The 13,412-nt window shown below is 37.2% G+C and overlaps 1 protein-coding gene and 1 pseudogene across 2 annotated transcripts in view; one reads left to right on the forward strand and one right to left on the reverse strand.

The window, feature by feature from the left end:
• The window catches only part of LOC111374229, a 17,005-nt pseudogene extending 7,438 nt beyond the window's left edge, over positions 1–9,567 (forward strand).
• Positions 9,568–10,377: 810 nt separating this feature from the next.
• The window catches only part of LOC111367630 (receptor-like serine/threonine-protein kinase ALE2), a 6,407-nt gene continuing 3,372 nt past the window's right edge, over positions 10,378–13,412 (reverse strand). For both annotated transcript variants that reach the window (XM_022988611.1, XM_022988618.1), the window contains 4 exons: positions 12,524–12,817; positions 11,862–12,254; positions 11,386–11,629; positions 10,378–11,275 (listed from right to left, as the gene is read on the reverse strand). In XM_022988611.1, coding sequence (XP_022844379.1) covers positions 10,600–11,275; positions 11,386–11,629; positions 11,862–12,254; positions 12,524–12,817 — 1,607 coding nt within the window. In that variant the 3' untranslated portion in view covers positions 10,378–10,599. The remainder of the gene's footprint in view (positions 11,276–11,385; positions 11,630–11,861; positions 12,255–12,523; positions 12,818–13,412) is intronic.

The raw sequence follows: 13,412 nt of genomic DNA on the forward strand, positions 1-13,412 counted from the left end.
GTATATATTAATAGCGAGTCTGGCGCCGTGGTGCAGCCAACCCTTGGTTTTTAAAAAAAAACACGATCCCTCTTTCTCTGTTGTCTCCCTACCCCCAAAACCTTTTATTCTTTTCCTCTCTCAAGTCTCTCCCTCTCCCTCCCCCTCCCCACACTTGCACACACCTAATTCTCTCATACTACCCCACCTTTACACACATTCACATCTATCACAAGCCATATCAACTACTTTCATTAGAATTGAAGGGTTATTGACTAGTACTTCAAAGAAGGTATGTTCTTTTAAAATGCAATTTTACATCCTTTGGCTTAATTTGAACTTCTAGTAGTAATCTTGTTTTGGGGCTACGTCACATTCTCATTTTTCTTTGTTGGATTGTGCTTTGGTAAAGATTGTGTGGGTTTTTGTTTTTATCTTCGAAATTGTTTTGTTATATGCCTACAATGTGTGTGTTCTTCTGCCTCTTTGAAGCTCTTTGCCAATTTTGGGATTCATATTAGAAGACTTTGCAAATTTCTATGGGATTGGATTTTCCTGATTATTGATTTATTGTCTTGTTCACAAAGTATTTGATAAATTTTCCCAAAGACTTTTTTGCGCTTTTCTTGGGATATTTTTAATGGTTTGCATTAGGCTTTGTACTTGATTATTCTAGCCGCCTACCATATGTTCGAATATTGTTTCATTAAGATTTTCGTGCCTACTTTGGACATACTTCATTTACTAAGACAAATTCATTGAATTGGTTTAGGTGGTCAGTTAACTTCACGTGATATTGGGAAGAACACTTACACCATGCCGCCTAAAAAAAAATCCAAGGTCACTGCCTCTTCATCTACTACAGCGTTTGATCGAAGATGATTCATTAGTCCCGAAGCAGAGGAACGCTATAAACAAAGTGTGATACATCGGAATTGCATTCCTGAGAGGGGCCTTGAAAATTTTTTACCAGATAAAATACATAGTTTGGGATGGGAGAAGTTTACCAAGCAACCTACAGCTGCATCCATTCCTTTGGTGAAAGAATTTTATACCAATGCCAATGAACACGAGAACTTCAAAGTTTTTGTTCGGGGTTTTTGGATCAAGTTTGACAGTGCTTCAATTAACAAGTTCTACCACACGCGAGATATACCCAGTGACGACTATTCCTGACTACGCGATGAGGGGGTCGATCCTGATGAGATAATTCGCACTATAGCTCGCCTCGGTACTGAATGGAAAAGATCAGCGAGTGATGTAACTCACTTCTCTTCCTCTGGTCTGATACCTAACTGTAAAATTTGGCACTACTTCATATCATCAAAACGATCCCCAGTAGCAACACCAGCGAGGTCACCAAGGAACGGGCCTTATTGAATTTTGTTATTCAGAAGGGGAATTCTATTGATGTTGACAAAGTCATTCAAAACAGCATTTTTTCGCATCCTAGCCGGGCCAGCTACAGGCAGTTTGGGTCACCCCTCCTTGATCCATGACCTTTGCATATACGGGAGTGTTCCCGTACGAGAAACTGATGAAGTGTTACACCCGAAACAACCACTTACACGGGAACTCCGTGATAGGCATGTGGGACATCGGGACGTGTCTGGCTCTTCTCAGTCATCTTGTCCATTACCTCCTACACCACCGACTCCACAACCTTCTGATGGTACGGGGACATCTTGAAGCCATAGATTTGCGCATGACCTGATGGCAGAATGGCATGCAAGTACAAATGAATTATCTACAATCCACCATCTTTGACCAGTTTCATTATCAGAAAGCTTGCATGGCGGTCATGGCATCTGCACACCCCGAGCTCACCTTCCTTCCACCTCATTCACACCCTCCCGCTCCACCTGATGGCGATGAAGACAGTTGATGTCTTCCCCCAGGTATTTCTCTTCCGTTTCTTTCAATTTCACATTGAGGGCAATGTGTTATTTAAGTTTAGGGGGGTCTTACTTTCACTTAGTTGTTTGTTGTGTCGAGTATTTTCTTTACTGCTTTTGTTGTGTTGCATTATTGTTCCAAGTATGTTGTGCATGTTAATTTACTTTGTGTGAAAAAAAAAAAAAAATTTGCATTATTTTATTTCGCATGCTTGTGTGAGTTGGATAACATTGTTAGCAATGATGAATATATTTGGAATGTGGATCAGTTGTGGATTATGGATGAGGCAGTTGCTTGAAATAAAGTGTTATTTACCCTTGCAGATTATTGTAACATTTATGCACGTGAATTGAATATAGCGACGAACAAGAATGAGTTGATTCATAATTAGATTTAGGCTGAAGTAATGACCCTAGAAATTGAATCCAAACAGCCACTTGTATAATAATATTCACATCTTTTAACCTACCTTAGGATAGTTTGGATGGGCAAATTGTTGAAGGAAAGCATGGACGTGGGTGTGAATTCCGTGTGTGTCAAATTCTGTATGGACTGTCTGAGACCAATGGGATGAGAATTGAGTAAACACTTTTAGTTAAGGGCCAATTTTCGAGAATAGGTGTTTAATAAGGGGCATTGCACTAATCAACAACAAATAAAAATAAATAAATCCCAATGAAGACCATCTTAAAAAGCTCATTGTGAAGCATCTCTTCGTAGCCTTTATAACTTGAGTGATTAAGCCTGTAAGGGTTTAAAACCTGACGCTCTAAAATCATCTGGCTTGGGAGTCATCGGCCTAAAGCTCGCTATATGGGTCATCTAGAAAGTTTAAGGGAGGGACAACCACACAATGAGTAGTTAAAAAAAATCATTTTTAAGCTTGATTAAGTCTCGAACACCTATTTTAGAGGAGTAGGCTTTTGACAAATGGTTAGTAACTTGGTTGATTCTTGGAGGTTGAAGCAGTCAAAAATAGGAGAATCCACACTTACCGATATGTCGAACTATAATTAGTAAATTCCAACCAAACTTTAGAGGTGTAAGAAATTAGTATTGAAAATCAACTTTAAGATACACCTTGAGAAGAGAAGAGGAGAAAATAAGTTTGGGGGTGTGTGAATCCCACGAGCGGAGAAAAGAGATAATTGACTTCTGAAGGTGAGAGTTGAATCAACATACGAATGTCTGGTGTTATATTCGATTCTTCACACACACGCATATAATCTGTAATGGGTGGGTAAGGAGCTACCTTTTGCAAAATAACTTTGAAATAGTTCATAAACTCGATCTCACATTTCAATGTTGAGCAGTAAAAACATGTTGTCCAACTAAATTATGCATTTGAATTCTTTGGCAGTATTTGTGTTTGTGTTTGGTAATTATTGTTTATTAGTTGTGTTTGCTTGAGGACAAGCAAAGAACTAAGTTTGGGGGAGTTTGATGAGTGTAATTCACTCATTAAACATACGCCTCTAAATCATGGGTTTTAGCTTGCTCTTGAGCATTTTTGAACGTTTTGATGTGTGTGTTCGTGTTGTCTTGCAGCTAAATCAACATTCGAGAAAACACCATAATTGGGAGCTTGTGATGAATCTAAATGGTGGTCAGGGGCGGACCCAGTCTTCTTAGGTTGTGGGCTCAAAAATTAATGTGTAATTTTTTAAACAATATAATATTAATGAAAATAAGTTAATACACATTTGACATCTTTAAAATGTTTATAATTATATCATTATCAATATTGTTAAATAAATTTTGTTACATGTATAGTTTTGTTTACCATGTTATTTATGAATGTTGAGCTAATAGCAAGTAAATCAAATTGACTGTAGGAAGTAAATGAATTGAAATAAAATTCACGTTGAATTTAGGAAGTAAATGAAATTTAAATTTAATGAAAAAATAATTTAAAAGTAATTCAAATTGCATTTAATCCGCAACGATTTTAGAATTTTTGATGTCATTTTTCATGTAAAATTTCTTAATAAAATGATGTAAATTATATTGAAAAATTCATCGTGCAAAAATAATAAACGTTAATAAAATAATTAATTTAAAAAAAAAAAGACGTGTTAAACGTCTCTTTTAGTACGTACGTTTGATGCATATTTAACTATTTTCAATATCTATTTGATCCATTCGATATGACTACGATGTAGTTCTCAAAACGAGATTTTAGATGATGTAGGCGGTTTGTAGATTCGAATAGTATACGATCATTGACAAATTTTAAAAATTAGCATATTATCGAAATTTTTGAAATATTAATTTGAAACGATCTATTTTAATAAGTCGTAACTTTTTATATGGTTGATCATTTCGCATGCCATTAAGAAGCAAAAAACTAGGCTATGAGCGTTTCGAAATGATATTAAAAATGCAATGTTTCGACTTCATTTGGTATGTATTAAAGTAGGTCGAAAATAGATTAAAACAACTATTTAAAAGAAAAAAAAAACCAAAAATTTTGAGGGGTCATTTGAACCCACATGACCCAATGTGGGTCCGCCCCTGATGGTGGTCATAAAATGGGGGCATAAATTAGAGATAAGAAAAGAAGATTGCAATGGAATGGAAAAGAAGCTTAGAAGGTGAATGATTCAAGCAAGAAGCAGCTTGTTAGGTGCCACGGCGCCCAACAAAAGGAGAAAGTCAGCAGGAAGCTGGGCGCCACGGGGCCCAGCGTGAAAACAAGAAGCAGAACAGCACGGCGCCAGACTTGGGCGCGACGACGCTAGAACCCAATCACAACGTGGCGCCGAACCTCGCAAAGTCAAAAAGCCCAAATTTTTGGATATTTCTCGGCCCAAAATGTTCCCTAATCACCTAAAATTCGAAGATAACATAAAGACCAAGAGAAAAACCTAAGGGAGGCGTTCTTTTATGGTATTCTCTCTGGGCAAAACGGGTGCAAAAATTGAAGATCCATTCAAGAGGCAAGGAAAGGAAAATTGAATTGCATCAAGATTGACGAACAATTGGGGAAGAACAAGCGGCTTCAGTCAGTTTTTCTAAACCCTTATTTACTATTTCTCATGTTCTTTATCTTGTATTTTGGCATGTCGATCGATTCAAGCATGAACTAAATTCTTAGATCTAGGATTGATGTAACCTATTTGAGACATGATTTGATTTTAATATAATTATTTCTTTCAGTTTTTCCATGATTTATTTGTGTTGTTTTGTGCTTAATGCTTTCAATTGTCTGATCACCAATTGAATGAATCGATGTCTTAAATTTAATGCTTGAGAGAGGGAAATTTAGACATGATCTGGAACAACATAACCTAGATTTGTAGGTTTCGAGAGAAAATGCAAATCTTTGAGGGGTTTAAACAAGAACCAAGAGCTTTAACAATCTTTATATATTTAATTCGGAATAGAGATATTGGGGTTAAAATATAACGATAGATTCTATTGGCACTCGAGAGAGGGAACAGAATTAAATTAGGATTCTTGCCTATAAATTGGGAAATTTTTAATGGAAATGGCTATAGAGATTGAGAGCATATTGATAATATGGTGAAATCAATCCCTAGATCTCCATAGTTTGATTTGATTTTTAGAAATTGTCTTACTTTACTTGCATTCTTTATTCCATTTAAATTAGATTAACATAAAAACATCATTCAAACATTAGATTTGTCTAAATAAAATGAAAATCGAAACAATTATAATACTCAGTGGAATTTGAATATCAATCCTGTGGGCTCGACACTTTTAAATTCTTCATTATATTACAAAACTTGACACCATATACTTGCGGTTAAATCACGTTATATAAAACGCGTGGCAAGTTTTTTATTTCCCTCTCTCGAGCATTAAATTTAAGACATCGATTCATTCAATTGGTGATCAGACAATTGAAAGCATTAAGCACAAAACAACACAAATAAATCATGAAAAAACTGAAAGAAATAACTATATTAAAATCAAATCATGTCTCAAATAGGTTACATCAACCCTAGATCTAAGAATTTAGTTCATGCTTGAATCGATCGACATGCCAAAATACAAGATAAAGAACATGAGAAATAGTAAATAAGGGTTTAGGAAAACTAATTGAAGCTGCTTGTTCTTCCCCAATTGTTCGTCAATCTTGATTCAATTCAATTTTCCTTTCCTTGCCTCTTGAATGGATCTTCAATTTTTGCACCCTTTTTGCCCAGAGAGAATACCAGAAAAGAACACCTCCCTTAGGTTTTTCTCTTGGTCTTTATGTTATCTTCGAATTTCAGGTGATTAGGGAACATCTTAGGTCGAGAAATATCCAAAAATTTGGGCTTTTTGGCTTTGCGAGGTTCGGCGCCATGTCTGGCGTCGCGTTGTGATTGGGTTCTGGCGCCAACTATTTTGCTTCTTGTTTTCATGCTGGGCGCCATGGCGCCGTAGTGCCCAGCTTCCTGCTGACTTTCTCCTTTTGTTCGGCGCCGTGGTGCCCAATTTAGAACTCTTACAAACTTTCTCCTTCTGGCTTCTCAATCAATGGATTGGGTGCCATCTAGGCGTATAGAAGACGTGGTGTGGGCATGGAGGAGAAAACTTCGCAATAAGGATAGCGAACTTCTTTGGAATCTTATTCCGAGATGCATTGTATGGTGCGTATGGAGAGAACGGAACGATCGATGTTTCGAAGACCAAACAAAGACAACAGAGCAAATAAGAGAATTATTTTACTTGACTTTGTATACTTGATTTAATGCAGTGGCTAAAAATCCTGTCATAGGGTTGCCTAATTTCATGTTGTTCCTTTCATGTTTAAAGTGATTGTATACCTCCCTTGTATTCTCTTTTAAGGAATAAAATTCTCTGGTTACTTATCAAAAAAAATTAGTTGAATTATTGTAGCTTCATAAATATTAAAAAAATTTAGTTATGGTACGAAACTCGGGAACCAAATCAAATGGAACTGAATTCGAACGGTTCCATAATTAAATTTGGACCTTAATGGTTTCACTTACTAAACAACCAAAAATTTCGGAACCAGACCATGTCTAGCCCTAGGCATGGGTAAAAGATATGGAGTTGGCCATTTTGATTGAAGAATGAGTGAGCTTCAGTTTGTGAAATGATATGTCACTGCAATGGATTATTTTAATGTACTAAATGTTATGCGATTGAACTCGCATTAGAAAAAGAGCGCTGATTAGGCATATACTGCTTTTTGGTTGTAATTATGGATTCGATAAATTTTTATTTTATTCTTTGTTACCATGTGCAGTCAAAATTGAACAAGGCATTATTAGAACCTTTTGAGGCTCTATTAGATGGAGCCAGCGACAATACATGGCCTGCAATAAGAAAACTTCTCCATCGAGAAACTGAAACAGCTATTGCTGAGTTTGCTAGTGCACTTTCTGGTTTCGAAATGTATGAAGAGTCAAGGGAAAAAATGATTTTGAGACTGAAGGATCACGCAAGAGGACTAATTGAAGCAAAAGCAAAAGAAGAGGCTGGGAGGGTTTTGATTCGCGTGAAGGACAGGTGCTTGCTATGTGTCATATATTTGTATTACAAATTCAATATTTGCAAGATTGATGTTCTGTTTTTTCTGCTATATGCACACGGGAATAACCAGGCAATTATTCACAGGTTTTCAACATTATTTAGCCACGATTCTGACTCAATGCCACGGGTCTGGACTGGAAAGGAGGATATAAGAGCAATCACGTAAACCGCTCACTCTTCTGTATGACACACACTATAAATATATCTTCTGGGATAACTGTTATGGATATCTCTGTAATTCTTTTGATTTTAATTTTTATCAGTCATTGAAGCTGCTGTCTGTCATGTCTGCAATTCGTCTGGACGATGATGCTGACACTATTGTGAATACATTGTCTCTCGCTCTTGTTGACCCCAAAGCTGCTGCTTCAACAAATAAGGGAACTTCAGTGGACCCTCTCGCCTCCAGCACTTGGGAGGAGGTAATCGTTGTAGTTGCTGAATCAGTTCCTTTTTGAAGTCAATGACCATATTTCAAATTTAGTTCATTAATAAGCTGATGTTTAGTGGTGAATTTGATGTCTCATCCACTAGACTACATAAAGTTCATTGGAAGAATATATGAACCACTTCATTTTTGTCAAACTCTTTACTTGTACAATTGAACCTGATTGTTTACGGTGCATTTTTTTTGTTTTTATGCTTTGACTCTTCTTTTCTCACTACCTAGTACTTGAAACCTTGTATTATGTACATGCTCACTAGTTACTTTTGGCCATAGACACTCGTTCCTTGCATAATTTATCCAAAATGCACCTAATAATTTTTTTCTTGAATTTTCTTCGTGCACAGGTTCCAGTATCAAAGACCTTGATAACGCCAGTCCAGTGTAAATCATTGTGGAGGCAATTTAAAACAGAGACCGAGTACACTGTTACTCAAGCCATTGCTGCTCAGGCATGGACTTGCACATATAAGGCTTCTGAATATCATAGCCTATTTCATCAACTCTTTGTTCCGTTTGTATTCATACTTACATATCTTTCTAATATTTTATGAGGGAGTTTATTATAGATATATTAATTGCTAATTAATCATTTCTGTTTTTTATTATTTCTCGACTTTCAGGAGGCTAGCCGGCGAAATAACAATTGGTTACCTCCTCCATGGGCAATCGTTGCATTGGTTGTCTTAGGTTTCAATGAACTTATGACACTTTTGAGGTAATTCCTTTTTTGGGAGGGGAGGGGAGTGTTGGTCAGTCGTACCTATTTTTTTATTTTGCTAATGTAGTGTTCTCTTTTGGCAGAAATCCTTTATATTTGGGTGTTATTTTTGTTGCTTTTCTGCTTGTTAAAGCACTTTGGGTGCAATTAGATATTGCAGGTGAACTCCGTAATGGAGCTGTAAGTTTTACTACTAAAATCGATGACTTTCTTTTATATCTCATGTTCGTTGGAATCCAAGTCATTAAAGAACCTTTTGAGTGATCGATTGGAACCAACGGACATTCCTATTTATGCGTTCTGAGAGATTAATTATGCTGTTTGAATTCTGATCTCTTTTTCTGCATGCCTACAGCTTCCTGGACTTCTATCTATATCCACCAAATTACTTCCTACTGTTATGAACCTTCTTAGAAAACTAGCAGAGGAAGGCCAAAGACCTGCACACACCGAACCTCAACATAACCCTCCCCTTACAGCACAGAGCTTCCAGAGCAGTACAAATAATTATAGTGGTATTTCATCAAGTGCTTCTTCAGAGGTGACCCCTGAAAATGGAACCGAACCCTCCAATCCTCCGGCATCAGTAAACCTTTCTTGACAGAGCATCTTCTTTCTGTTCAATACCAATTTTAAGTTCATTTCTGAAGACTATGTTGTGCGGCTGTCCATCGGATTCAACTTCAACTTCTTGCTGCAAGGATCAAACAGTAGACACGTTACTTTTTTTGTAGGTGTCATCGTGTATGTTGGGGCCATGGTGATTCACGAAAATTGCCCCACTACAATATATATTTTTGTATCTTTTTTTTTTTTTTATATACATATGTCCTCTGTTTAGATGATTGCATTTATTGATTGCGGCAATAGAAGAGGCCTTTATCTTGGCCTCTATTATTTATTTTCTGGTTTGCATTCAATTTTGCATGATGAGAAGCAAAATGCGAGTCTATATTTGGAATTGGAGAACCTTTTTGTAATTTAATGAGAAATATTTTCTTATTTGAATGGAAAATGGGCAATCTGGTACTAATGCATATGTTTGTCAAGAAACTTGCATAGCTAAACAAGTTGGTCGAGATAAATCTACTCGGAGGGTTAATTTCTATCAAACGTGAAACAGCAAACTTCTTCATTATTCTGAAAACCTGCAACGGTGTAATCAGTGAACCACTATAAATGTGTAATTTGCTCGTTTTCTGAATAATATTCTGGTTGATATAACAATATTTGTTGCGTGAATAGATAGTGCAGCTGTCTACCGTTCCTCCAAAGCAAAGAACATATGAAGCCACGCAATCCTACAGGAAAAGAAAGAAAAAACATGCTCATGGAGCATTTATGGGAGGTTTCTTCCAGAGAAGATTGCCAGTCCCTGTCAAAAGGCCTACTTAGCCTTTTCAACATAAATATTGATGATAACACTAAAATCTCAAGCCATTCAGACGATTTACGACGATGCATGGATGGTATATGTGTTGTAGAAGATTTTGAGATCAAAACATTTCACCAGATCGACAGCGTGACAAGAAAATAATCGAGAAACTATCTAATGTCAAAAATGATACTTGTACGGAGGAAATGTATGGCTGTTTTAACTATTTTTTTGTCCAAAATCCAATGAAATATTATTACGTGGCATTCTGTTAACTCACCCGTGCATTTTTCCCTGTACATGTAGCATTGGTCATCTAATGTTGTGTACCAAATATATCCATATCTATAATTTCATCCCCATTCATCCATTCTGCGTCTTTTTGGCTCAAATTTCATTTGCGCTTGATGAGAGTATTCACTCTATTAACATCTACACAAACACAAAGTATGAGATGGAACCGACACTAACAGAATTTAAACATCAGTACCATGATGTCTTAAGCCAATTATAGTTACAAGAAGTTTATGTTGCCAGTTAGGAGATCAAAGCTGCATCTATAACTACTCCACATATGGCAAAAAATATATAGCTCTAGCGTATAAATTAGATTTCATACTGTTCACAAGAGAATTATATTCTGAATGGACAACAAGACTTCGAGCATTGAAATTACTGTATTGAAGAGAATTCGCGCTCGCTCATGCTGCCTCGAGACAGTCCTCTTAGTCGTTGCCAGAAGCGCATTTTTCGACCCATCTTCAAAGGAACTGAATTAAATTGCCTCCTAAAAGACTCGGATTCATGCCCTTCACGTCCGCCTGATACACCTTTTAAATCTACTGCTGATAATGCTATCTTTGTATCGAAAATTGAATCCACTGCAGGGAACGGATAACTAGTCTCTAAATCTTCGGCCCGCTCAATTGATATTCTACTGTGCTTACTTTCTATATCAATAGAGAAATCCTCTTGGCTGCAACTTCTTGTCACGGGCTCTTGTGTTTCATCAAACTCACTGCACACGAGCTTCAATGCTTGAACAACTTCACCCATAAAAGGACGATGAGATACTTCTGGTTGCACACACATCGATGCAATTGCTGCAAATTTGGCAATGCTGTCTGAGGGAACATTCGATTTTAAAGCTTGATCGATGATCATTTCCAAACCTTCTTTGGTACCAAGGAGTGGACGAGCCCAAGCAACAAGATTTTCTTGGCCCGGTGGCTGTGACAAATCCACAGGCTTTCGTCCAGTTAGGAGCTCAAGGAGAACCACGCCATAGCTGTATACGTCACTTTTAACCAGTAGATGGCCAGTCATCGCGTATTCTGGAGCTAAGTAACTGTGAGAAGTAAATTTTCAACCAAGAATCAGAATAAATGGAGAAACCATCTTCTAGCATATAAAATAAAATGGCGCAAATTCAATTTAGAATAGTGTAAAACTGCATACCCGAAGGTTCCCATGACATGGGTTGAGACATGTTTGTTTCCCTCTTCCATTGCCGTCCTAGCCAACCCAAAATCTGAAACTTTAGGTGTAAAGTCGTGTTCTAACAATATGTTACTCGACTTGAAGTCTCTGTGTATTACACGAGGGCTCGAGTCCTCGTGCAAATAGGTCAAACCCCTGGCTGCACCCAAGGCAATCTTCACCCTAGAACGCCAATCAAGAGGAGAAACCTCCTTATCGACTCCTGTTAGCACGAAAGAAAAGCAGCAGGACCAAAATGACACAAGTAAAAATCCATATTTACGGATTGGCACACAAACTATAAGTGCATGTTTGGTACACAGGACTGAACAATATTAAATAAGAAGAATAATCTAAAATCTTGTTCATGGTAATGTCCAATCACATTCCAGTACTATCTACCAAACATGCTAGAAGTGTATTACTATGCAAGAATCAAACTAATGTGTACCAACCATGCAAATGGGATTCGACACTTCCATTAGGAACAAGCTCGTAGATAAGAGATCTGCAATTGTCCTCCGCACAGATACCTAATAATTTGACCAAGTTTCTGTGATGCAACCGGCTAAGCATCTCGACTTCAGCTAAAAATTCACGGCTGCCCTGGTGATCATCTCTCTTGAGAACCTTCACCGCCACCTTTCTTCCATCATCAAGAGTGCCACCATATACAAGTCCAAAACCACCTTCCCCGAGGATTCTTGAAGCATTAAAGTTATCGGTCGCTCTCTCTATCTCATCAATACAGAAAACTTTAGCAGTTGTAGTACACGCCAGAAAGCTAGAACTGAGTGACATTGATCCGGAGCTACGCTTGCTTCTAAATGTCGAAGATTTACCTATGCCTGCAGTTCAAATTCCTCGGTTGTATCAATACAATTTCAACAAATTGAGAAATGAATTTGAAAAAGGTCGGGATCATATCTGGTGTACAACAAAAAGTAGGCCTTATTCCAAGACCCAAGTAAATTTAGGGTCATTGCTAAATCTATTGAGAGATCTAAAGCAACTAGATTGTTAGCAACTAAAACAGGCAGTGTTAATTTTGGTTTAATCTGATACATGTATCAGGTGCTCAAGGGATAAAAAGTTAGAAAGTCATAAGATAATTTACCTGATGATTTTCCCTCCAAATACATTAAACCTTGTGGACCTTTTTTATTTAGACAACTGCAACATCCACATTTCAACAACAATAGCCAAATACAACCCATGCAAACTACAAAAGCTGTGACTGCCGATAGAACAATTACAATGACCATAGTTTTGCCAGTCCCATCCTTTCTTGTCCTTGGTACATCTACCCCTAAAGGTTTTATTGGACCTCCATCATCGGTGCTACCAGAATTCTTTTGATCATCAATTGTAGCAGAGCTGGAAATCTTCGAAGGAGGAGATGGTGGAAGACCTGAAAATTATTACATTCAAAGCTCAAGTAGCATACAATTATATATAAAATTATAAATGTAACAATGTGGAATAAAGCTCAGCCCAAAAAGGATGGTATATAATGTTGAAGAAGGAGAAGATAACAAGGTTAGAATTCTACAGATGACACATATGTTTCTGTGATCATAAGGAAACAGGTGCAAAGCCATATGTGTCTAACTGTGCACGATAGAATATACTGCCAAATCAAACTATAGCATAAGCATTCGGACGTTTTAGCAACCAATATCCACTATTAAGACCTACTCCAATTTTTGTCATCTGCCTTTTGGTAAGTATAAGGTAGGAACATCTGAACAAAATTCATTCTGGATAAAGAATATCTTTCTAGTTGTGTCCTCGGGGAATAAGGTGATATTTGCCACCGGAGATATTTCTCTAAGAATAGGTTTACTAGAGTTATGAGAGACTAAAAGAGCTTGGGCAGCGTGAAACTATTTATTATACTCCGGCTAGACTGTAATTGAAGTTCTCCAATAAATCCAACTTTTTTTTTTTTTTTTTTTGGGTGGTTTTTTTTTTTTGGGGGGGGGGGGGGGGGGGGGGGGGGGGGT

Source organism: Olea europaea, chromosome 2 (genome assembly GCF_002742605.1).
Source record: "Olea europaea var. sylvestris chromosome 2, O_europaea_v1, whole genome shotgun sequence".
Lineage (NCBI taxonomy): Eukaryota > Viridiplantae > Streptophyta > Magnoliopsida > Lamiales > Oleaceae > Olea > Olea europaea.